At 36.8% G+C, this 26,434-nt stretch overlaps 1 protein-coding gene across 2 annotated transcripts; it reads left to right on the forward strand.

The window, feature by feature from the left end:
• Positions 1 to 547: 547 nt before the first annotated feature.
• Positions 548 to 26,372, forward strand: LOC133641026 (microtubule-associated protein RP/EB family member 3-like). 2 transcript variants are annotated; one of them, XM_062034821.1, is made up of 9 exons: positions 548 to 700; positions 5,385 to 5,451; positions 16,515 to 16,642; positions 16,726 to 16,871; positions 18,443 to 18,605; positions 18,727 to 18,768; positions 20,445 to 20,581; positions 21,882 to 22,034; positions 25,185 to 26,372. In XM_062034821.1, the coding sequence occupies exons 3-9, from the start codon at positions 16,522 to 16,524 to the stop codon at positions 25,251 to 25,253; spliced, it is 831 nt and encodes a 276-aa protein (XP_061890805.1). In that variant the 5' UTR covers positions 548 to 700; positions 5,385 to 5,451; positions 16,515 to 16,521; the 3' UTR covers positions 25,254 to 26,372. The 2 variants fall into 2 exon arrangements, with proteins under 2 accessions (XP_061890805.1, XP_061890806.1); XM_062034822.1 differs by lacking the exon at positions 18,727 to 18,768.
• Positions 26,373 to 26,434: the final 62 nt, after the last annotated feature.

Genomic DNA, 26,434 nt, shown 5'->3' on the forward strand with positions numbered 1-26,434 from the left:
TTCTAAATTAAAAGAATAAATATATTTAGTACAAAAAAAATGAAGTATTTTATAGACTGATTTTTTTCCATGCTGTATTGGGCCACATTAATGATGTGGCCGGGCCAGATTGGCCCCTGGACCTTGAGTTGGCACATGAGCCCTATCATCCTAATACAGTAATCAGGTCCAGATGTTGCATATGTCAAATAAATATGCTAAATCAGAGCTTGAGGGATTTTGCTGCACATCATGACAGTGAAAGCTGTCTGTATCAGTTATTCAAACTGATATGTCTAAGAAGTGCCGCAGTAAAAACATTCCCTCTATTGAGTCACCATGATAGATCACAACGTGGTTGTGAACGTCAACGCAAAATGCTGTGGTGTGATGGGGAATTATTTGTTGTTTTGTTTTTAAAATAACTCGTGTAGTTTCAGTTGAAGGCTGACGCCTTAAATACTTGTGACAGACGTTCACTTCGAGCGGCGAGGTTCATGTACTCAGTAAATGTTCACCTGTGTCATTTATAATGCCGGACCCGTCATGGCTCCGTGACATATTCCAGTTTCCTCGATTATAACGAGAAAAGAGTGCAACTGCGGGGCGCATGCGCAATAGCAGCCAGATTAAGAGGGTAGCGGTCTCGGTGTAAAGCAACAGAAAAGCCCATCATCTCTTTCAACGGCACGGCTTGTGTGCGGAACTTTGTCGCCCTTGAGTAAGTCCTACACTCTTTACGTGACTCAGACTGCACTTATTTCGATATTTCGTGCCTATATTGTCTTATAGACCAGCGAATTGGCGCTTCACCACCACCACCACCATGCGGGGTAAACAGTCGGTCTTTATAACGTGTGTTTTCTGTCAGGCCTCCAGAGGGGGTAACGCCAACTTCAGGGCGAACAACTCTGACATGCTGGCTATTGTTTGCCGCTAAGTGACATTTTGAGCGGCTCGAAGGCACAACAAAAATCAAGCACAGCGACCAAAATGGCAAGTTAAATTGCCTAACCGGCGTTAGCTGAAGTTAGCAAGGTGCTAGCATGACTACGTTGTTAAGTCAGTTGTGTAAAAGAGCAGTTATGACTCTTATTATTAATTCACTAATCTAATATTTTGGCATTTACTTTTCCTGTGTACGCTTTTTACGCGTTAATAAAACACTTTAATACTAATAATTTTATTGACAAGTTAATTCAACTGTTTATTACAATTTTCTGTACACGTTATTTTGAAATATCTTCCTTGTGATATAAATGGAACATACATGTACATTTTCAGCAGAATGCACAACATACATATTAATATTTTATGCAGATAATTATTCAGTCTAATAGAATCGGGCTGTGTCAAAAATTAAAACGGAAAAAAAAATCCTCATACTGTATAGTGTACTCAATTGCAGAGATTGCAAGGCTAATGTAATTTACCTGTAGATGCATGGTGCATGTGAATAGTAGCCATGTCTCTATGTCTGACTAAAATGTACGGTACAATTTCAAAATCTCTAAAAATGCACAGATTTAAAAAAAAACAAGTAAATTATGCAGCCATAACTGGTAATTTACCACCAAGGATTCTTTTCACCTTTGGACTCTAGAAAGAGATTCCGCAGCCTCCGTAGCAGAACCTCCAGGTTCTGTAACAGCTCCTTCCTTCAGGCTTTAAAGGCCTACTGAAATGAATTTTTTTTATTTAAACGGGGATAGCAGATCTATTCTATGTGTCATACTTGATCATTTCGCGATATTGCCATATTTTTGCTGAAAGGATTTAGTATAGAACAACGACGATAAAGATTGCAACTTTTGGTATCTGATAAAAAAAAGGCTTGCACCTACCGGAAGTAGCGTGACGTAGTCAGTTGAACATATACGCAAAGTTCCCTATTGTTTACAATGATGGCCGCATGAAGTGAGAGAGATTCGGACCGAGAAAGCGACAATTTCCCCATTAATTTGAGCGAGGATGAAAGATTTGTGGATGAGTAAAGTGCAAGTGAAGGACTAGTGGGGAGTTGAAGCTATTCAGATAGGGAAGATGCTGTGAGAGCCGGGGGTGACCTGATATTCAGCTGGGAATGACTACAACAGTAAATAAACACAAGACATATATATACTCTATTAGCCACAACACAACCAGGCTTATATTTAATATGCCACAAATTAATCCTGCATAAAAACACCTGCGTGTTTGTTATGCTAGCTCCTAGCTCCTCTGCTAGCTCCTAGCTCCATAGAACACGCCAATACAATTCAAACACCTGATCAACACACACAATCACTCAGCCCAAAAGACCGTTTACCTAACCCAAGGTTCATAAAGCTTATATATTTTTAAAAAGTTACGTACGTGACGCGCACATACGGTCAAGTTATCGAATGTTTAGCAGCCAAGGCTGCATACTCACGGTACCTGATATTCAGCTGGGAATGACTACAACAGTAAATAAACACAAGACATATATATACTCTATTAGCCACAACACAACCAGGCTTATATTTAATATGCCACAAATTAATCCTGCATAATAACACCTGCGTGTTTGTTATGCTAGCTCCTAGCTCCTCTGCTAGCTCCTAGCTCCATAGAACACGCCAATACAATTCAAACACCCGATCAACACACACAATCACTCAGCCCAAAAGACCGTTCACCTAACCCAAGGTTCATAAAGCTTATATATTTTTAAAAAGTTACGTACGTGACGCGCACTTACGGTACGGTACGTGTTATGCTAGCTCCTAGCTCCTCTGCTAGCTCCTAGCTCCATAGAACACGCCAATACAATTCAAACACATGATCAACACACACAATCACTCAGCCCAAAAGACCGTTCACCTAACCCAAGGTTCATAAAGCTTATATATTTTAAAAAAGTTACGTACATACGCAAAAAAAAGCCAAAGCTGCATACTCACAGTAGCACGTCTGCGTCTTTGTCATCCAAATCAAAGTAATCCTGGTAAGAGTCTGTGTTGTCCCAGTTCTCTACAGGCGTCTGTGTATCCAAATCAAAAGTCCTCCTGGTTAGAGTCTCTGTTATCCGAGTTCTTCCATCTTGACTGCATCTTTCGGGAATGTAAACAAAGAAGCGCCGGCTGTGTACTGTTGTGGCTGACTACGTTCGAAAAATACGTCCATTTCGCACCGACAACTTTCTTCTTTGCTTGCTTGGCTTCCTTCTCCATAATGCAATGAACATGATTGAAACAGATTCACGAACACAGATGTCCAGAATACTGTGGAATTATGAAATGAAAACAGAGCGTTTTCGTATCGGCTTCAATGTGGAAGGCATACCCGTGTTCGTCGGGCTACGTCACGCGCATACGTCATCCTCAGAGGCGTTTCGAACCGGAAGTTTAGCGGCAAATTTAAAATGTCACTTTATAAGTTAACCCGGCCGTATTGGCATGTGTTATAATGTTAAGATTTCATCATTGATATATAAACTATCAGACTGCGTGGTCGGTAGTAGTGGGTTTCAGTAGGCCTTTAAGACTCTTGAATAGAGATGATGGCCCATAAATGCTTTAAAATGTAATATCGGAAATTATCGGTATCGTTTTTTTAAATTATCGGTATCGTTTTTTTTGTTTTTTTTTATTAAATCAACAAAAAAAACACAAGATACACTTACAATTAGTGCACCAACCCAAAAAACCTCCCTCCCCCATTTACACTCATTCACACTCATTCACACAAAAGGGTTGTTTCTTTCTGTTATTAATATTCTGGTTCCTACATTATATATCAATATATATCAATACAGTCTGCAGGGATACAGTCCGTAAGCACACATGATTGTGCGTGCTGCTGGTCCACTAATAGTACTAACCTTTAACAGTTAATTTGACAAATTTTCATTAATTACTAGTTTCTATGTAACTGTTTTTATATTGTTTTACTTTCTTTTTTATTCAAGAAAATGTTTTTAATTTATTAATCTTATTTTATTTTATTAATTTTTAAAAAAAGGACTTTATCTTCACCATACCTGGTTGTCCAAATTAGGCATAATAATGTGTTAATTCCACGACTGTATATATCAGTATTGGTTGATATCGGTATCGGTTGATATCAGTATCGTAATTAAAGAGTTGGACAATATCGGAATATCGGATATCGGCAAAAAGCCATTATCAGACATCCCTACTTTTGAACGCATCATAATAATCCCCTCAATTCCCCCCCAAAACGGATTAACTCGCTGGAATATAAAGACAATATAACATACATCCATAAACGTGGATGCATATGCAAAAGTGCAATATATTTATCTGTACAGTAATCTATTTATTTATATCTGCACCTTATTGCTCTTTTATCCTGCACTACAACAAGATAATGCAACAAAATGTCGTTCTTATCTGTACTGTAAAGTTCAAATTTGAATGACAATATAAGGAAGTCCAAGTCTAGTCTAGTCTAAATCTAAAACTAATTTTAAGAGAATTAAGTAGTACTGTTATTCAGAAGAACACTGTCATTTTCCAACATTTACGAATAAAAATTAACGATTAAGAAATTAATTTAATTAGGAAAAAAACCTTGATTCATATTTTTTGCTTTGATTAATTGTATAATAAAAGTAACTGTTAAAATTGAGAAAATCCGGGCTGGCATGGGGTACCCGCCGGGACTGCAATACAGCACACATTTGTTGTTGTTTGTTATTTTTACCAATGCACGCATGTTAAAAGTGCAGTTTCAATATTGATATTGTGCATTTAGAAGGGAAAAAAATAATGACGGTCATGGGAAGCGGAAAAATGGTTATGGTTTGAGTTTATTTCGAACATGCATACAATCACAACATGATACATCACAATTTCCAGTTTGAAAAAAGGTTATAATTTCAAAAATGTTCCCTTATATACGCATTAAGGCTACAACGTGTGTTTTATCCGAATACTCGATTAATCGAACAAAATAATCGATTGCTGCAGCCCTATATATCTACACATTTCAACAATGTATTTTTAATGTACAAACTTTCCTTAGATGGGCAATAAAAAAAATAAAAAACGTTTTGTTAGTTTATTGTACACTTACGTTATTTCAAACATTTTGCACTAAATTTAATAATTCAACTGTATGAACCAACAAGTTTAGATGTGAATGAGTGGATGCAAAGCTTCTTTTGGCACATCGTCAGCTGTCCCAGCCAAATTAGCAGCATGTGCTGAGCGGACAGTTACCTCTGTGAAGCTCTGCTGTCAGGAAGTGATTGTTCAGCACAAACCATCCTGCTCTTTATGTTGCTTCACTGTTGTTATTTTCTTTTTCTTTGTGAGCTAGGATGCACTGAATTAGTTAACCTGGGAGATGAGAAGCAACTTAACAGGGAGATTGTCTTCAACAATAGTGCAACTGATACTCCTTTTTCATGTGGCCAGGTCTTGTTCGAAGGTGGTCCAGCCCAGACTTGTTTTAAGCGGTTTACGCCAACACACACCCAGTGAGGTGAGCAAATGACTTTACCTTTTTTCTTCTTCTTTGTTTTTACCCGGGTGAAGCAAATAAAGTTGTAAAGCAGGTATGATTGTCAGACATATTTATGAAAAAATACATATATAAGAATAAAGTCTTCATGAATATGAAAAAAAAGGTGTACATTTACAAGAATAGAGTGGTGCTGTTACGAGAAAATATTGTAATTTGACAAGAATAAAGTCTTGCGATTATGAAAAAAAAGTTGTACTATTCTGAGAAAATTGAGTAATTTTGCAATAATTAAGTCCTGGAAATTTAAGAAAAAACATCTTGCAAATTTACAAAAATAAAGTGATGTTATTATGAAAAAATATTTAAATTTTACAAGAACAAAGTCTTGCAATTATGAAAAAAGTTGTACATTCATGAGAATAAAGTGATGCTATTCTGCAAAAATATTGTAATTTTGCAAGAATAAATTATTTTTCAAAGTTACAAAAATAAAGTGATGCTATATGACAAAATATTGTCATTTTGAAATAATAGTCTTGTGATTATAAGATTTTTCTTGTATATTTTCAAGAATAAAGTGGCAATTAAAGGCCTACTGAAATGATTTTTTTTAATTCAAACGGGGATAGCAGATCTATTCTATGTGTCATACTTGATCATTTCGCGATATTGACATATTTTTGCTGAAAGGATTAAGTATAGAACAACGACGATAAAGATTGCAACTTTTGGTATCTGATAAAAAAAAGGCTTGCCCCTACCGGAAGTAGCGTGACGTAGTCAGTTGAACATATACGCAAAGTTCCCTATTGTTTACAATGATGGCCGCATGAAGTGAGAGAGATTCGGACCGAGAAAGCGACAATTTCCCCATTAATTTGAGCGAGGATGAAAGATTTGTGGATGAGTAAAGTGCAAGTGAAGGACTAGTGGGGAGTTGAAGCTATTCAGATAGGGAAGATGCTGTGAGAGCCGGGGGTGACCTGATATTCAGCTGGCAATGACTACAACAGTAAATAAACACAAGACATATATATACTCTATTAGCCACAACACAACCAGGCTTATATTTAATATGCCACAAATTAATCCTGCATAAAAACACCTGCGTGTTTGTTATGCTAGCTCCTAGCTCCTATGCTAGCTCCTAGCTCCATAGAACACGCCAATACAATTCAAACACCTGATCAACACACACAATCACTCAGCCCAAAAGACCGTTCACCTAACCCAAGGTTCATAAAGCTTATATATTTTTTAAAAGTTACGTACGTGACGCGCACATACGGTCAAGCTATCAAATGTTTAGCAGCCAAGGCTGCATACTCACGGTACCTGATATTCAGCTGGGAATGACTACAACAGTAAATAAACACAAGACATATATTTACTCTATTAGCCACAACACAACCAGGCTTATATTTAATATGCCACAAATTAATCCTGCATAAAAACACCTGCGTGTTTGTTATGCTAGCTCCTAGCTCCTATGCTAGCTCCTAGCTCCATAGAACACGCCAATACAATTCAAACACCTGATCAACACACACAATCACTCAGCCCAAAAGACCGTTCACCTAACCCAAGGTTCATAAAGCTTATATATTTAAAAAAAGTTACGTACATACGCAAAAAAAAGTTGCGCACATACGGTCAAGCGATCAAATGTTTAGAAGCCAAAGCTGCATACTCACAGTAGCACGTCTGCGTCTTTGTCATCCAAATCAAAGTAATCCTGGTAAGAGTCTGTGTTGTCCCAGTTCTCTACAGGCGTCTGTGTATCGAAGTCAAAAGTCCTCCTGGTTAGAGTCTCTGTTATCCGAGTTCTTCCATCTTGACTGCATCTTTCGGGAATGTAAACAAAGAAGCGTGTACTGTTGTTGCTGACTACGTTCGAAAAATACGTCCATTTCGCACCGACAACTTTCTTCTTTGCTTGCTCAGCTTCCTTCTCCATAATGCAATGAACATGATTGCAACAGATTCACGAACACAGATGTCCAGAATACTGTGGAATTATGAAATGAAAACAGAGCTTTTTCGTATTGGCTTCAATGTGGAAGGCATACCCGTGTTCCCCGGTCTACGTCACGCGCATACGTCATCCGCAGAGGCGTTTCGAACCGGAAGTTTAGCGGCAAATTTAAAATGTCACTTTATAAGTTAACCCGGCCGTATTGGCATGTGTTATAATGTTAAGATTTCATCATTGATATATAAACTATCAGACTGCGTGGTCGGTAGTAGTGGGTTTCAGTAGGCCTTTAAAATACAGAAGTTGTGGTAATATTAATATTGTAATTTTTTGCGATTATAAGAAAACATGTATAATAACAATAAGAAAGTGGCGCTATTCCACAAAAAATATTGTAATTTGACCTTAATAAAGTTTTACAGTTATGAAAAGTTGTACATTTATGAGAAGAAAGTGATGTTATTGTGAGAAAATGTTGCGATTACGGTATATAAAAAAAGTTGTACATTTACAAGAATAAAGTGGTGGTATGAGAAAATGGTCGTGATTTTCTTACTATTATAAGAAAACAAGTTTTAATTTTGTGAAAATAAAAGGATATTTTTACGAGAAAACTGTTGTAATTCAACAAGAATATAATCTTAGTGATGTGTGAAAAAATGTCATAATTCTACAAGGATAAGGTTGATAATAATTGCTTGACTACATGGAATGTTTACACTGCAGGCCAAATTGGCCCAAATCAGATTTTTTCTAAATCAGATTTTTTCCAGCTGACTGTTTGCACTGCATGTAAAATGTGATCTTTATCAGGCACCAGTATAAACGCACACAGGCCCTAATGTGCCCCAAATGTGGCCTCAACGTCACTTGCATGCTGTTCGATAAAGTGAAAACAAAGAAGTTGACCAGATTCTGTAAATGAAGTAAGTCGCTACTGCTAATACAAAATGAAATAAAAGTCGCCACACCTTAAAAATGCTTTTTTTCATATCCTGTATGACTGAATATATGTCATGTAATATATTTGGGATGGTTTTAATCTTTTTATGGCTGTTAAGTAGAGGCGTCCCGGACACCAGCTTGGTTCTACGTTAGCTTAATTTTTCAACTCACTTACACATGTAAGCAAATACGGGACAACGTACACGTCTGTATCGGCCCTTCAACAAGTGCTGTTTCTTAGGAATCAAGGTATATATATATATATATATATATATATATATATATATATATATATATATATATATATATATATATATATATATATATAGCTAGCCTATTATGTGCGCACTATTGACTAGTGATGCAACAAAATGTTTTATATTTTATATATATATATACATATATATACAGAGTAAGCAGAGTATTTTTCCGATTTTTTGTTGCATCATTTGTCAATAGTGTGCAAATGTGTATATATATATGTGTATATATATATATGTGTATATATATTTATATATATATATATATATATATATATATATATATATATATATATATATATATATATATATATATATATATATATATACACATATATATATACACACACATACACATACATACATATATATATATATATGTATGTATGTGTGTGTATATATATATGTGTATATATATATATATATGTATATATACATATACATATACATCGTCAATAGTGCGCAAATAATAGGCTATATATATGTATGTGTATGTGTATATATATATATATATATATATATATATATATATATATATATATATATATATATATATATATATATATATATACACATATACATATATATATATATTAGGGGTGTAACGGTACACAAAAATTTCGGTTCGGTACGTACCTCGGTTTAGAGGTCACGGAATGGCTTTCTATATATATATATATATATATATATATATATGTATATATATATATATATATATATATATATATATATATACATATATATACATATATATAATCAGTGACGTGCGGTGAGGTTCATGGCTGGTGAGGCACTGACTTCATCACAGTCAGATTTACAAACATGAACCCTAAAGAGTATCTTATTCACCATTTGATTGGCAGCAGTTAACGGGTTATGTTTAAAAGCTCATACCAGAATTCTTCCCTGCTTGGCACCCAGCATCAAGGGTTGGAATTGGGTGTTAAATCACCAAAAATTATTCCCGGGCGCGGCGCCGCTGCTGCCCACTGCTCCACTCACCTCCCAGGGGGTGAACAAGGGGATGGGTCAAATGAAGAGGATACATTTCATTACACCTAGTGTGTGTGTGACAATCATTGGTACTTTAACTTAAGTTTAACTTTACACATACAAACTGTAGCACACAAAAAAGCACATTTAATTAAAAAAAATGTTATTATGGTCTCACCTTTACTTATAAATGAAGTCCATGTGCCGCTGTTGTGCTGGATGATGCACTCCCGCTGTAGAATGCGCCCCCTGACGGGAGTGTTATATCAACTAAAGCCCACACTTAAACTTTCCACGTGCAAGATTGAATCTATTTAAAAAAGTTATTTAATAAGAAGCCAAAAAGTGCAAAAACAATAATGTTCGTGTTGGAAAAGTTGTGAATGACTGAAATATGAAATCCGTGATGCAGTCTGCAGGTGTACCTAATGTTGTGGCCCAGCAGTCATTCACAACTCCTCCAACATGAACATTATTGTTTTTGTACTTTTTGGCTTTTTATTAAATAACTTTTTTAAATAGATTCAATCTTGCACATGGAAAGTTTAAGTGTGGGCTTTATTTGATATAACACTCCCGTCAGGGGGTGCATTCTACGGCGGGGGTGCATTATCCAGCACAAGGAGGCGGGATTACTGCGAGCCTCAGCCAGTGCGTCTTCGCAGCAGTTTTATGATTGCTCAGCACAAGAAATGCGTTACACACATACAGTTGTTGACAAAATACACTGTACATTATACACCTCAGCTAACTAAACTATGGAAATGTATAATATAATTCATATAACAATACGGTCTCACTGCACAGCAAGCCAGCAGTTAGCCGAGTCCGCAATCCATGGTGAGGCTCAACTGAGTGACGTGCCTCAACTGGCTGCTGATCACAGCAAGTCTCTTCTCAGTATTTGAACGGCAAATGTGAAAATTCAGCAATTTTGAATAAAAATAATCTAAAACTTGTGAAGTTAAATGGAAAATAACTTTATAGTATAATCACTGGATACATATAACAATTTATATTTATTTTTTTTTCTTTCCATGATGGCACGTGAGGCCCCACCTCACCTGTCTTCCCTGACTGCACGTCACTGATATATATACAGTATATATATATATATATATATATATATATATATATATATATATATATATATATATATATACATACAGACATACACACATATATAGCCTATTATTTGCGCACTATTGACTAGTGATGCAACAAAAATTCGGCCGTCGGAAAAATACTCTGCTTACCGAAACCCAATGTTGTGATGACGTATCAACTTCCGCTGGCGGACTACGTCTCCCCGTGCACACAAATGACGTAGCTTGCCCAAAGAGGATTTAGGTTTAGGTTTTAGTCGCATTTAGGTTGCATTTTTGTTTAGACTGAAGTCACATTTGAAAAGATGAGATTCGGATTCGGACTACCTGCTGATGTGGCCTGAATCTGATGTGGAAAGATCAGATTTGAAGCACTTTGGAGTGTTTAGACTGCCATAAAATACCATATTTTTCGGAGTATAAGTCGCTCCGGAGTATAAGTCGCACTGGCCGAAAATGCATAATAAAGAAGGAAAAAAACATATATAAGTCGCACTGGAGTATAAGTCGCATTTTTTGGGGAAATGTATTTGATAAAACCCAACACCAAAAATAGACATTTGAATGGCAATTTAAAATAAATAAAGAATAGTGAACAACAGGCTGAATAAGTGTACGTTATATGACGCATAAATAACCAACTGAGAACGTGCCTGGTATGTTAACGTAACATATTATGGTAAGAGTCATTCAAATAACTATAACATATAGAACATGCTATACGTTTACCAAACAATCTGCCACTCCTAATCGCTAAATCCCATGAAATCTTATACGTCTAGTCTCTTACGTGAATGAGCTAAATAATATTATTTGATATTTTACGGTAATGTGTTAATAATTTCACACATAAGTCGCTCCTGAGTATAAGTCGCATCCCCGGCCAAACTATGAAAAAAACTGCGACTTATAGTCCGAAAAATACGGTACTCAATTAGTGTCACTTGAGAGCAAAACAAATCTAATTTGGTGTGCAGTGTAAACGGGGCTATAGATTAATGGCTTCTTGAAGAAATTCTGGCAAATTGGAGTGTATTACCTGGCCGCAACCTGCAGGGGTGCTGTTGAATTTTTTTAAACGACCATTCTCTTAAAACATTAAGAATTTTCATATCATTATTTAAAGGCCTACTGAAATGAATTTTTTTTATTTAAACGGGGATAGCAGATCTATTCTATGTGTCATACTTGATCATTTCGCGATATTGCCATATTTTTGCTGAAAGGATTTAGTATAGAACAACGACGATAAAGATTGCAACTTTTGGTATCTGATAAAAAAAAGGCTTGCCCCTACCGGAAGTAGCGTGACGTAGTCAGTTGAACATATACGCAAAGTTCCCTATTGTTTACAATGATGGCCGCATGAAGTGAGAGAGATTCGGACCGAGAAAGCGACAATTTCCCCATTAATTTGAGCGAGGATGAAAGATTTGTGGATGAGTAAAGTGCAAGTGAAGGACTAGTGGGGAGTTGAAGCTATTCAGATAGGGAAGATGCTGTGAGAGCCGGGGGTGACCTGATATTCAGCTGGGAATGACTACAACAGTAAATAAACACAAGACATATATATACTCTATTAGCCACAACACAACCAGGCTTATATTTAATATGCCACAAATTAATCCTGCATAAAAACACCTGCGTGTTTGTTATGCTAGCTCCTAGCTCCTCTGCTAGCTCCTAGCTCCATAGAACACGCCAATACAATTCAAACACCTGATCAACACACACCATCACTCAGCCCAAAAGACCGTTTACCTAACCCAAGGTTCATAAAGCTTATATATTTTTAAAAAGTTACGTACGTGACGCGCACATACGGTCAAGTTATCGAATGTTTAGCAGCCAAGGCTGCATACTCACGGTACCTGATATTCAGCTGGGAATGACTACAACAGTAAATAAACACAAGACATATATATACTCTATTAGCCACAACACAACCAGGCTTATATTTAATATGCCACAAATTAATCCTGCATAATAACACCTGCGTGTTTGTTATGCTAGCTCCTAGCTCCTCTGCTAGCTCCTAGCTCCATAGAACACGCCAATACAATTCAAACACCTGATCAACACACACAATCACTCAGCCCAAAAGACCGTTCACCTAACCCAAGGTTCATAAAGCTTATATATTTTTAAAAAGTTACGTACGTGACGCGCACGTAGGTACGGTATGTGTTATGCTAGCTCCTCTGCTAGCTCCTAGCTCCATAGAACACGCCAATACAATTCAAACACATGATCAACACACACAATCACTCAGCCCAAAAGACCGTTCACCTAACCCAAGGTTCATAAAGCTTATATATTTTTAAAAAGTTACGTACGTGACGCGCACGTAGGTACGGTATGTGTTATGCTAGCTCCTCTGCTAGCTCCTAGCTCCATAGAACACGCCAATACAATTCAAACACATGATCAACACACACAATCACTCAGCCCAAAAGACCGTTCACCTAACCCAAGGTTCATAAAGCTTATATATTTTAAAAAAGTTACGTACATACGCAAAAAAAAGCCAAAGCTGCATACTCACAGTAGCACGTCTGCGTCTTTGTCATCCAAATCAAAGTAATCCTGGTAAGAGTCTGTGTTGTCCCAGTTCTCTACAGGCGTCTGTGTATCCAAATCAAAAGTCCTCCTGGTTAGAGTCTCTGTTATCCGAGTTCTTCCATCTTGACTGCATCTTTCGGGAATGTAAACAAAGAAGCGCCGGCTGTGTACTGTTGTGGCTGACTACGTTCGAAAAATACGTCCATTTCGCACCGACAACTTTCTTCTTTGCTTGCTTGGCTTCCTTCTCCATAATGCAATGAACATGATTGAAACAGATTCACGAACACAGATGTCCAGAATACTGTGGAATTATGAAATGAAAACAGAGCTTTTTCTTATCGGCTTCAATGTGGAAGGCATACCCGTGTTCGCCGGGCTACGTCACGCGCATACGTCATCCTCAGAGGCGTTTCGAACCGGAAGTTTAGCGGCAAATTTAAAATGTCACTTTATAAGTTAACCCGGCCGTATTGGCATGTGTTATAATGTTAAGATTTCATCATTGATATATAAACTATCAGACTGCGTGGTCGGTAGTAGTGGCTTTCAGTAGGCCTTTAAACTTGAGTCTATTACTACTATACAGAGGTGGGACCAAGTCATTGTTTTGCGAGTCACAAGTAAGTCTCAAGTCTTTGCCCTCAAGTCTCGAGTCAAGTCCCGAGTCAAGACAGGCAAGTCCCGAGTCAAGTCCAAAGTCAAGACTGGAAAGTCTCATGTCAAGTCCCAAGTCCTGCATTTTGAGTTTCGAGTCCTTTCAAGTCCTTTTAACCACAGACTAATATATTTACACAGATTGTTTATGCTTGTAAAACGCTGTATTTATTTATTAAAACAAGTGCATTTGAAATTGCAGGAAAAAAAATAGTGCTGACATTGCACTTCATAATAGCACTATTAACTAGTCATTTTAAACATTTAACTCATTCCTTTACAGAATAAACACGTTATGTATAAGTACCTCATGCAACCCTGCTTAAAAAAAATCACTTGACAAAAAGTATGAATAAGGTAGCGAACTGCAGTGGACGCAACAGATTGCCTTGTTTGCAATGACGTTATAACCATAGACATCTTATAAGTAGACGCAGCATTGGCTGCTGTGACGCGAGTAATTTGGCCGCCATCTTGAAGTGGTGATGAGGAGCCGGCGAGCAGCCTAAACTGACAGTTGACAGGTAGAAAACAAAGATGGTGTTCAGCGTTTTCTTGCTCAAATGAGCGGACTGTTGAAAATAGGAATTGGGGGACTACTTTTCACAAGTAAGATTTGACATTAACGTATTATTGGTTTGTTTTGTGAAAATAATATTAGCACAGAGTTGAGAAGGAGCAAAGATCTTCAATATTTATATGTGAAAATCACAAAGTAATCTTCTGGGGGAGGATGACCCCCCCGACAGGGGTTTGATTTACAAACTTTCAGCCCCACCTAAAACAAAATTCACCAGCCGCCACTGATTATGATGCATTCTCATTTTAGGCAAAATATAAAACAATACTTTCTTAACAGTATAATTGTAACCAGGAATAAGTCTTCAAGTAACAATATTCAAATACTAACAATGTTGAGTAAGACAGAATTTGGTTTTATTACGAATCCAGAGAAACAGATTGGTGGTTTTAGCTGATATAAAGACTTTCAGGTGTTTATATATGTTTATGTTTAAGTATTTGGCAGACGCTTTTATCCAAAGCGACATACATAAAAAATACATATAAAACAATGACTGTAAACATGATAATTTAAGGGAAGAATGGAATACAAAATATCAATACAAAGTGTCAAAACAGAATAAACTCTCTGCTGCTGCAGCAACAGAGATACAGTCAATAAGATATATAGATATACATTGTTTATGTAGGATATACGCATGTATATATAACCTAATCATATTTTTTCTTCAATTTAAAAATAGCTGACCATTTTTTCCCCCCCCTCTGGGATTATATTCCCAGTTTTGATCTCGGACGTCTGGTCACTTATAGCATATAAGATTATTCTATTACTGTTAAGCAAACTATGAATAATAAAACACGCCAAAACATGTGTCCTTTATCATAGCTACACGTATGACAAAAAAACGTGTGAAAATCAGTGGTATTCAGTGAGGTAAAATGAATTAAATTGTGCTGACAGTTCATTGCTCCTGCCAAATGAATTGCACTGAGTGGAGCTGATCACCACTCCAAGATGGCGGCCCCGCGTCTCGTCTGCGCCAGTAGGCAGTAGCGCTCGATGCTGCGTACCCTTATAAGATGTCTATGGTTATAACGTTAGCAGTGAGTTTACAGCCTCACTCATTTAACCACACAGCAAATAAAAGTCACGTAATCAGCCAATAAACGTTAGCTTACATTCAAAACTTACCGTTCTGTGTGCAACTTCAAATGTCGAACGAAGTTAGAAGTTGTTGCGTCTCAGTCTGTAATATTCGAACTGCATGTTTAGCATAATGCAATTCGTTTTTTGTTGACCAAGTCGTAGTTTTTATACCCGAACGAAACCAACTTTGGTATAAATCTTTCTCACTGGCGCGTTGTTTGACAACTCTTGTTCATTGGTTGTCCTGCAATTTGATTGGCTGAATGCTGTGTGATGAAAACAACGTAGATCTAATTTGATTGGCTGTTGTACTGCGAGCACACACACTGACAGGCAGCACACACGCTGATAGATAGACAGACACGTACAAAATGAAAGCTACGGAGCGCTGAATAACTTTTTAATCTTTGGGTTTTGGGGAAAGTAACAAGTCATGTCAAGTCAAAAGGCTCAAGTCCAAGTGAAGTCACAAGTCATTGATGTTAAAGTCTAAGTCGAGTTGCAAGTCTCTTTACATTTTGTCAAGTCGAGTCTAAAGTCATCAAATTCATGACTCGAGTCCAAGTCATGTGACTCGAGTCCACACCTCTGCTACTATATATTCTTATTTTCTGTTTAACCTTAGTACTCTATTGTACATATTAAATTCATCCCAGTTGTATGTACTCTATTGTACTTATTCAATTCATCATGCTTTTTATTATCTACAATAGAGTACTGATACTGATATTGATCGAGAGCCACACATTTTAGTGGTTAGTTACCAGGCTGTCCATTAATATTATTGATGAGTAAAATGAGGCAGTAAATAGTACAATATGTACATTTACAGTATAGTTCTATCAGCTTTATTAATTTCACGTGTGAGTCATCTGCACTGTTTTTGTATGCTTTCTTGGCTGTGTGTGAAGCTGGAGGATGGCGGTGAATGTCTATTCCACCTCTATGACTATAGAGAATCTGAGTCGCCATGACATGTTGGCATGGGTCAACGACTCCTTACAGCTATCCTACACCAAGATTGAGCAACTTTGTTCAGGTAAACAACACACACAGACACACGCACACACACATATATATATATTTTTAACATAATGCACACAAAGTGTATTCTGCTTACAGGTGCTGCTTACTGCCAGTTCATGGACATGCTGTTTCCAGGGTGCATTTTGTTGAAGAAAGTCAAGTTTAATGCCAAACTGGAGCACGAGTACATCCGCAACTTCAAAGTCTTACAGGCTTCATTTAAGACGAAGTCTGTGGACAAGGTAAGCACAGACATTTTCACCTATTATTTCAATCTGGGTGTCTCTGTACATTAGTATGTGGAACCTATTTAGATGTTTGATTATTAACAGTTTTCTTCCGTTTGTTCATATTTTAATTTAGATTCTTCTGTTTTCATAGGATATTATATATTCTCATTAAATTCAACAAAGGGCTGCTGTAATGACAATACAGCTATTGTACTTGCGCAACTCTTCCAGTGGCTGACATTCTTTTTTAATTTTTTGAAACATGTTATATTTTATTTTATTGCTTTTATATTTTTAAATATATTAAAATATATATTAAAAAAAATATATATATATCTGCATTTTTATAAATACAATATGTAATACATATATAGTAAATATATCTGTGGCTGACATTGTAAAAACTATAAAAAAACCTGTTTTTTGTTAGTTGCTGTGATAAAATCCAGATTATTTCTGCCATGCTTATATTTTAAGCTTATTTCGCACTGAACAGGAAGTCACTGTGCACATTTTCATGCTGCGTAACTTAGTAGTTTTGTTGTCGTTTCACGCTGTTTAGTGATAATGGGAAAGTCAATACTACAGCACTTCGACATAAACGGACTACATTTTCATAGAAATGACTCATTTGACTCTCATATATTATGTCGACAAAATTGTCGAACTTAGACTTAAGCATGTTTTCTTTAGTAATAATTATAACAGGGTGAAAAGGGACTTGATGAGTTGGGCTACATCACGGTGTTTAGCCATAATCGGACTGATTTTTTTCTGAGAAGGGATCCCTTTCGGTCTCTAAATGTAAAGCCATCGAACATGTATGTGGACATCGACTCAAGTGGGTACTTTTTAGTTATAATAAGAACAGGGTTGCATGGGACTTGATGAGTTTGGTGGCATCACGGTCTTGCCGACATAAATGGACTGATTTATTTTCTTAGACAGGATCCCTTTGGGTCTTAAATTGTATGTCAACAGTAGTGGTTGACCATGTACTGTATGTCGATGTCGACTTAAACATGGACATTTTCTTATCATGTGAACAAGGTGAACCATGACTTGATTAGCTGGGCAACATCTGGAATTGTCGACATACAGTATATGAACCTATTTCTCATAGAAATTACCCATTTACCTCCAATATTTTATGTCAACAAAAGCCATTGACTGTATATGTGGACATCGATTAATGCAAGAACATTTTAGGAATAAGGAGAACACAGTGGACAGGGACTTGATCAGTTGGGCAACATCGCGGATTGTCTTAAACTAACTGATTTGTCATAGAATAAATCCCTTTGGGTCTCAAATTTTATGTTGACATTGAATTAACCGTTTGAGTAATGCAACACCCATGGTGGAGCAAGACTTGATGAGTTGGGCGACATTGACGGTTGTCAATATAAACTTACAGTATGCGGGTTCCACTGTAATCCCACTAGTAGTAAAAATGGAACAAATGATGATGCAATGATCTTTTAATTTTCTAAAAATAGTATCAATTTGAAAAAAGAGGCCAAGAGTCTGACGATAGAAGATATTGTGTGTTGAAAAAATGTGGTATTATGTTTTTGTTCCAGATCATTGCCGTGGAGAGGTTGGTCAAAGGCAAGTTCCAGGACAACTTTGAGTTCCTCCAGTGGTTTAAAAAGTTCTTTGATGCCAACTACGACGGCAAGGAATACGACCCTCAATTTTTACGTCAAAGCCTGGATGGAACGCCAACTCCACCGCCCAATTCTGGTACACTCTATTACATACATGTGTGTGTTTGTATGTGTGTGTAGATGTGTGTGTAAATAGGCGTCATTTCATTCTTTTTTGCCTGCTCTTGATGCAACCACATCCCCCACATCTAACACAGGTGATCCCTTTGTCCTCAAAACTAAAAGACCTGCTTGCTCAGGTAACACCCACTCCATTCGGGCATGTGTGTGTGTGTATGTGTTCATGCTGACCTCATATATTTACTCTAATACTGTATGGTTTGTGATCATGAAGATGATGAAGATGTGTGTAAAATACTATCTAAGCGAGTCAATTTATTTAGAGTTTATTCCATGTAAGGTGTGTTTTAAGCACTGTTTTAATGCTAGTTTGTACATTAAAAACATTAAATTTATCATTTATGTAATTTTCTTGTCCATGTACCATATTTTCCAGAATATAAACCGCTACTTTTTATTCAAGCTTTGAACTCTGCGGCTTATACGAAGGTCTGTCTAATTTATCGATTTTTCTTTGCTTACAGCCATAATGTATTGTATACAACAAACTTAAATAGTAGTAGCACCTGCAGCTGCTGTGGGTTGAAAGTAGAGTATTTCCTTCTGTTTTGTGCCGTGAATGGGAAGTATACGTTAATTCCGTTTACTAGTCGTCCATAGCTCGTATGGTTTCCTCATTCATCAATTCAAGCAACGTTTGTACATTTTACAATATACCGTATTTTTCAGACTATAAGTCGCAGTTTTTTTCATAGTTTGGCCGGGGGTGCGACTTATACTCAGGAGCAACTTTTGTGTGAAATTATTAACACATTACCGTAAAATATCAAATAATATTATTTAGCTCATTCACGTAAGAGACTAGACGTATAAGATTTCATGGGATTTAGCGATTAGGAGTGACAGATTGTTTGGTAAACGTATAGCATGTTCTATATGTTATAGTTATTTGAATGACTCTTACCATAATATGTTACGTTAACATACCAGGCACGTTCTCAGTTGGTTATTTATGCGTCATATAACGTACACTTATTCAGCCTGTTCACCATTCTTTATTTATTTTAAATTGCCTTTCAAATGTCTATTCTTGGTGTTGGGTTTTATCAAATAAATTTCCCCCAAAAATGCGACTTATATATGTTTTTTTCCTTCTTTATTATGCATTTTCGGCCGGTGCGACTTATACTCCGGAGCGACTTATAGTCCGAAAAATACGGTAGTTAAAACAATCCATACTTACTAAACTTTCACATATTTGATAAAAGTGTTTTCATGCTTATTTGTACATGCTATGTAACCAAGCTAGTGCTGTTAACATTAGCTAATATGCTAACACGTTTCCAAGTGTCTGTCTTAGTGTTATTAACTTACAACGGCATTATTTTTGTATGGTTTCAGTTTAACAAATTCCTAAGTAAATTCACCAAATTGTTACTGTGGAGTTATTGACTCTGTTTAGCTGTTTGGAGAGCTAGCTTCTGCAGCTAGTGGGTCCAACACAATAACTTTTCTGTTTTCTTTGATCAGCCGTTTTTCTGCCGTGTTACAGGCACCATTTGGAAACAATTAAGGCATGTAAATAAATATTAACATTGTCTTGCAGTGTAGATATCTAATTTCATCAAGTATATATCTGCGGCTTACAGTCCAGTGTGGCTAATATTTGGAAAATGTTTTTTGTCTTCTAAAATTTAGTAGGTGCGGCTTATATACTGGCGCGCTCTATAGTCCGAAAAATACGGTATGTATTTTGGGGGAACTTTAAAGGGTAGATCTCAATTTTTTATCCTTGGTAGTGTCATGCTTGCTTCCTGACAGTGTTGATATTTTTGTGTGTGTTTGTGTCTGCCAGGTCCCATCAGGACATCACCTACAAGGCCTAAGAGTGCCCCCCCTCCTCAAAGGCAGATCAATGCACCAGCGACCCGTAAGAACCCTGCCATGACTCGCAATGGGGGAGACTCGGAGCTCATGGAGCTGAACCAGCAGGTAACAATAACAATTCAGTTTGACCTGTACTTGTTTATATATATATATATATATATATATATATATATATATATATATATATATATATATATATATATATATATATATATATATATATATATATATATATATATATATATATATATATATATATATATATATATATATATATATATATATATATATATATATATATATATATATTGTTTTATTTAAATACACAAAGAAAAACACCAATATTCAATGTAAAGCAAACAAATGTGCGAAAAAGGTTTAGATGACTTGTCTTGTAAAGCCACCTCTTCCAAGACATCACAATTATCACGGAAGCAAGAATATATTGCAATACATATCATATTCAACACACATCCTTAGCATGGTTCACTCAAGACCAACTATAAAAATGGGACCCATTACCTCCCTGCTTGGCACTCAGCATCAAGGGTTGGAATTAGGGGTTAAATCACCAAAAATGATTCCCGGGCGTGGCCACCGCTGCTGCTCACTGCTCCCCTCACCTCCCAGGGGGTGATCAAGAGTGATGGGTCATATGCAGAGAATAATTGTGCCACACCTAGTGTGTGTGTGACAATCATTGGTACTTTAACTTACCTTTAAAATAGCCTTCAGTTGTTTCTGAAATAATAAAATGCAGTTGAGGATTTAGGAGCTGGTGATATTATTCTGAATTACCGGTAATAAGATTTTGTAAAGGTATGATTGACAAGTTGCACCTCAAATAATATTGCAATATATTATGTATAATGTAATGTTTACGTACAAAAAACAAAAATGTTACTCAAAATACCTATTGATTTCATCATCTTGTTACAGACAAATTCGGTATGTTGTTTCCAAGTTCATTTTTCATCAATGATAACTCCTATAACATTGGTTTGAGGCACCAGGCTAATTTTGATGACATCAACAATGTCAATGTCTTATTTACTATAACTTTTCTTTTTGTAGTAAAAATCATATTTTTTTTTTCTTTTTCTACATTAACTGAGAATTTATTAACCATTCAGAAATATTAAACTGTTCTTGGCTTCTCTTGTGCCAAGCAATCAAGATTAGAATGCAATATTAAAGACAGGTATCATCTGCATACATAGGAGGCAGTACATCCCTAAAGACATTTTTTAAATCATTGACATGGATTAGAAAGAAAAAAAAAAGTCCCAATATGGAACCGTCGGGGTTCTCTTTCATAAAGATACCTGTGAAGCCATTTTAAAAACATTACCTACGAGAGACCTATTCATCTGTTTTATGGTTTACATCTCCTCCCTGCACACAGATGGTGGACATGAAGCTAACCTTGGAGGGACTTGAAAAGGAGAGGGACTTCTACTTTGGAAAGCTCAGAGACATTGAACTCATCTGCCAGGAAGGAGAAAGTGACAGCAACCCAGTCTTCAACAAGATCCTGGACATACTCTACGCTACTGAGGTAACTCACTGACATTTTAACGGCGTGAAGCAACCCTTCCACATCGACGTCACTGATCAAAGTTGAACTTGTTATTACTGTACGCAACAGCTCATAAACTAACGATGGCCAGAGTTAGCTGGCTGGAAGATGAGATTAGACGATAATGGCTGGAAATTGAGATTAGACGATAAATGAGATATTATATTGTAGTTGGCTAATATTTGCATGTCAAAGTTCAGCAAGTCAATGCACCTCTACCCTCTTTTCTTACATTGCTCATAATTAAATCGGCATAAATGCCATGCATTTTTTTCCTGTGTAATATTTTTCCTGAGTCAAACTGTTATATAAAAGCTGTTATATATAAACTGTTATATACCAAAAAAGAAGTTAATCACTAAAAAGAATAAAACGTACATGTAAAAACAGAAACTTTTACCTTACAAAAGCTTACAACAGTCTGTAGAGATAACTCACCATATTCTCATGTCACCACTTACATTTTGGTTTTCTTTATATGACTTCAAAATGGCCAAAATCCTTGTGCGTGAAAACCACAGTCTGCATGGCATCTCTGCGTGGGTGTCGTGTCTGCGTGCTCATTGCCTCATTTTGCGCACAACTTGTGGTGTCCGTACTGAAGAATATTTTGTCTTTGGACAAAATAAGCCCCTATTAGTGTATTTTGTCATTTAACATACATGTTTTACACTACAGCTTATTAGGGATGTAACATTTAACTGTTGTATTCATAACCTCTGTAAAATTAATGATGGTTAGTATTACCATATTAAATTAAAATTATTGAAAAACCAAGATTGATAACCACACCTTGATAAACATTCGGACCGACTAGCGTTAACTTGCTAGCTACTTTGAATGCTAACATGAACACAAGAGACATTAACGTCTTCCCCTATTAAGAAATAACATATCTACTTTCACAAATCAAGCAGATAAAATGCATCAAACATGTGGATGTGTGGAAAGAGTGTTTTGCATATTTACCCATAATGCTTGTTCATGGATTTAAATGGGTGTAATTTTGAATTGTATAAATGGGTTATACTTTTCTACCTTCAAGGTACTCAAAGCGCTTTGACACTATTTCCACATTCACCCATTCACACACACATTCACACACTGATGGCGGGAGCTGCCATGCAAGGCGCTAACCAGCACCCATCAGGAGCAAGGGTGAAGTGTGGTATTTGTTTTTAATGTCCACATAGTTCAGTGGGCAAGTTGTGTGTTTTGTATCACATGTATTAACTTTCTATTTTGGATTATGATTAATCAGATCATGAGTTGAAAAGTTTGTTTGAATGGTGCCTATATATTGCTTCTATGCACAGTAATATTGGATGTTATTGACGTCACGTTCGGCTCACTTCCTGCCCAATGAATACATGTGGTGGTCAAGCTTGCGCTGTTCTCAATAGATACTAGGTGCCATTTAGCCGTTTTTTAAGAAAAAAAATCCCTACGCTTGTGATGTTTTCGGCTGTACGAATCGTTCAAATCGCGAAGAGGACAAACGTTCCTCGAGAGGTAATTAAAAAGGGAGGAAGCGTTTATTATTTCCCATTTAAGTATTATATTGATATTATTTGTATCTCAATACCCTGCAAGTCTAAATAAAAGAAAGCAAATGTTAAAAAACCCTAAAATAATAACGTTTTTTACCAAAGGCAGCAATTATAAATGAAGCTTTCAGCACAAACACAATGTTGATATATACCTTTTGATAAAGGAAAACACGCTACTCGTTAACGGCGCATGCAACCACAACAAACATCAGTAAACGCGAAGTTAAATCATGAAATACAACCCGATCCGAGCAAAAACAGTGCATATTTATCCGGGAGAGTTTTGATACTAAGTTCCTTGACTCAGCAACACACAAAAAAGTTGTAGACCTCAATGCTTTTCCAAGTTTGCATCTGTTTTGTCATGTAGAATGTCTGGAGCACAATAGTTCGATATGTCTGAGAACGCGATCGACATATAATCCCTTATCACTCGACAAATCTTTGTTGTGATACAGTATAGGGATCTAGTCCATTGCATAGTTTGATTTTTTTGCTCGTATCTGCTTTTTGCAGGAAGATTTAAGCCTCTCTTGTACTCAGATAGTTTGCATGCTCCTTGCTGTACAACAGCCATCATAGCTTGGTTGACCGTTTTTTCACTTCCAGGGAGAAGTCACGTGTTGGAATACAAGCAATTGTGACACTTACAATGACAAACACATTGTTAGGCTCCAGCAGATGGCAGCACATCGACAGTCAAATTCAATTTGGGGACCTAATCCAGCCCGCGGGCCGTAGTTTGGGGACCTCTGCTCTAAAGACTACTCTTCTTCAGAAGGGAGACACAGTTCTCTTGGATTTGCTCAAACCAGGAGACAGTAGACATTTAAAGTGACCAAAGTTTCTTGACCAATTATTCAATGCCTGCCCCTACTTGCTAAAAAGGTGCGATGTAGCGCATGTTGAGAGAGAAAGACATTGCGAGCGCAGAGTTCACGAGCAAGCAAAAAGACACAAAAAATGCAAAAATTGTTGCGCTTAAAAACCATATACTCTGTCTGCACATGGCCTCTGCTGACATTTTAGCTTGCGCGTTTTCTCTCTCTGCACGTGCGAGCAAAAATATAAGTCCAGTTTTCCGAATTTTGGCTCTGTTTTAACCCCATATCTTCATTATGATCATTGACTTAACTATATTGTACTGAGCAGCCAGGAAAACTTTCCTATGTGGCAATACATTATATGGTCATCATCACACTTTTCTGTTTACCATCATTACTGTAGTACCCTTCTGTGGTGGCATCATCAAAAATACCCTTTTTGGGGGGGTTTAGACCAGTAGATTTTTACAGAGCGGAAGTCTCAAGTATTCAGAAGTCAAATTTGTACAACTTCTGGGGCGTTAAACTTCAGAGGTTCCACTCTCCCAGTTTAGTGAAGCCTACTCATTAATTAGTATGTTTAAGGCACCAATAGAGAAGGCGCAACAGCTTGATAAAAATCAAGCAAAACATTTTTCCAACCTGCACTGATTTTTGGATCAAACTCTTACCGAATATGCGTAAGACAATTAGTTTTGTGGGGTTTAGGGAGCGGAAACAATGTGAGAAACTGAAGGCTTTATCTTGTTTCACAGGAGGGATTTGCACCACCAGAGGACGAGGAGGTTGATGACGGAGCACAGGGAGATCAGGACGAGTTCTGAGCTGCCCCAACCCCAACTAATTTAACCATCATCACCACCATGTAACGTGTGTATCTTGCACGTGTCCTTTTTACATCCATTTTTATACGAGTTCCCTCTCAATTGCTCCCCGCCATTTTGATTGCGTCTCTTTCATGAGAGCTTCACGTTTGAAGCCTAGCGTGCAAAAGCCGCAAACAAGCCCGTTTGTACTAAGTTTGCCTGCTATACCGGCATACGTTTGAAGGGCATTGAGATTACAGCACTGACAGCCTGGAGCCAACAGTGCACTGTCTGAAGCTGCAGGTGGCATTCTTTTCACCATGCACTTTAATTGGCGTCATTACTGCAGAGTCTACTTTTTACGGACAGGCACACGTTTTCTACATACAAGTTGCTGAGCTGGTCGTTTCACAGGGTGAGATTGCACTGTAAGTGAAGCTAATGCATATATTTTTGCATAGCGATTTGTAGCCTGCAGACATATCAGAGACTTGCTCACTCATACATCAAAATATCCAGTCAAAACATTTTCACAGCTTGTTTATGAGACATGTATTTATGACCTTATTTATTTTTATTTCTTAATCAGCCTAATCACTTTCAGGTGGGATGAAGGGGATGTGGTTTTGGATTGAAAGTCTTGCACTAAATGTAGCTAAAGAAACCCTGTCATGTGATACTTAATGCCAACCAGCAGTGATTGGCTGTGCAGCCAGAAACATATACTGACAAATTTTATATATTTGTAGCTTTTTTGTTTCTTTTCTATTCTGCATTGAATAGATTGAAAAAGGCAAAGTCACAATTGTCAATGTGAATTAATTTTAATGCACAAATGGTTTGGTTGTATATTCTTATTGAAGACAAAATGTAAAACAAGTGACTGAGAGACACCAAATTGCTAATGTTTTACTGTAGTGATTTTAGCTATTATTGTTTTGTTATTTAATTTGAGTTTTCATGTACTGCTTAGCACAAAAATGCCACATTGTGGTATGTTGACGGTGACAGCCCGGCTGATTAGTCGGATCTTCTCTGTGCTAACTATATAGTAACCAGCCCTCTTGCTCAGTTTGTCCCCATGTGATGAACTTGCATTCATTGGACTTACTGTTGGAATAAAATACATCTGAGGCTCAAGAAAATCTATTTTTTCATTTGTTGATATCACATTTATCACTCTATTAGATAATAATATA

The sequence above is a fragment of the Entelurus aequoreus genome, linkage group LG23 (assembly GCF_033978785.1).
Source record: "Entelurus aequoreus isolate RoL-2023_Sb linkage group LG23, RoL_Eaeq_v1.1, whole genome shotgun sequence".
NCBI lineage: Eukaryota > Metazoa > Chordata > Actinopteri > Syngnathiformes > Syngnathidae > Entelurus > Entelurus aequoreus.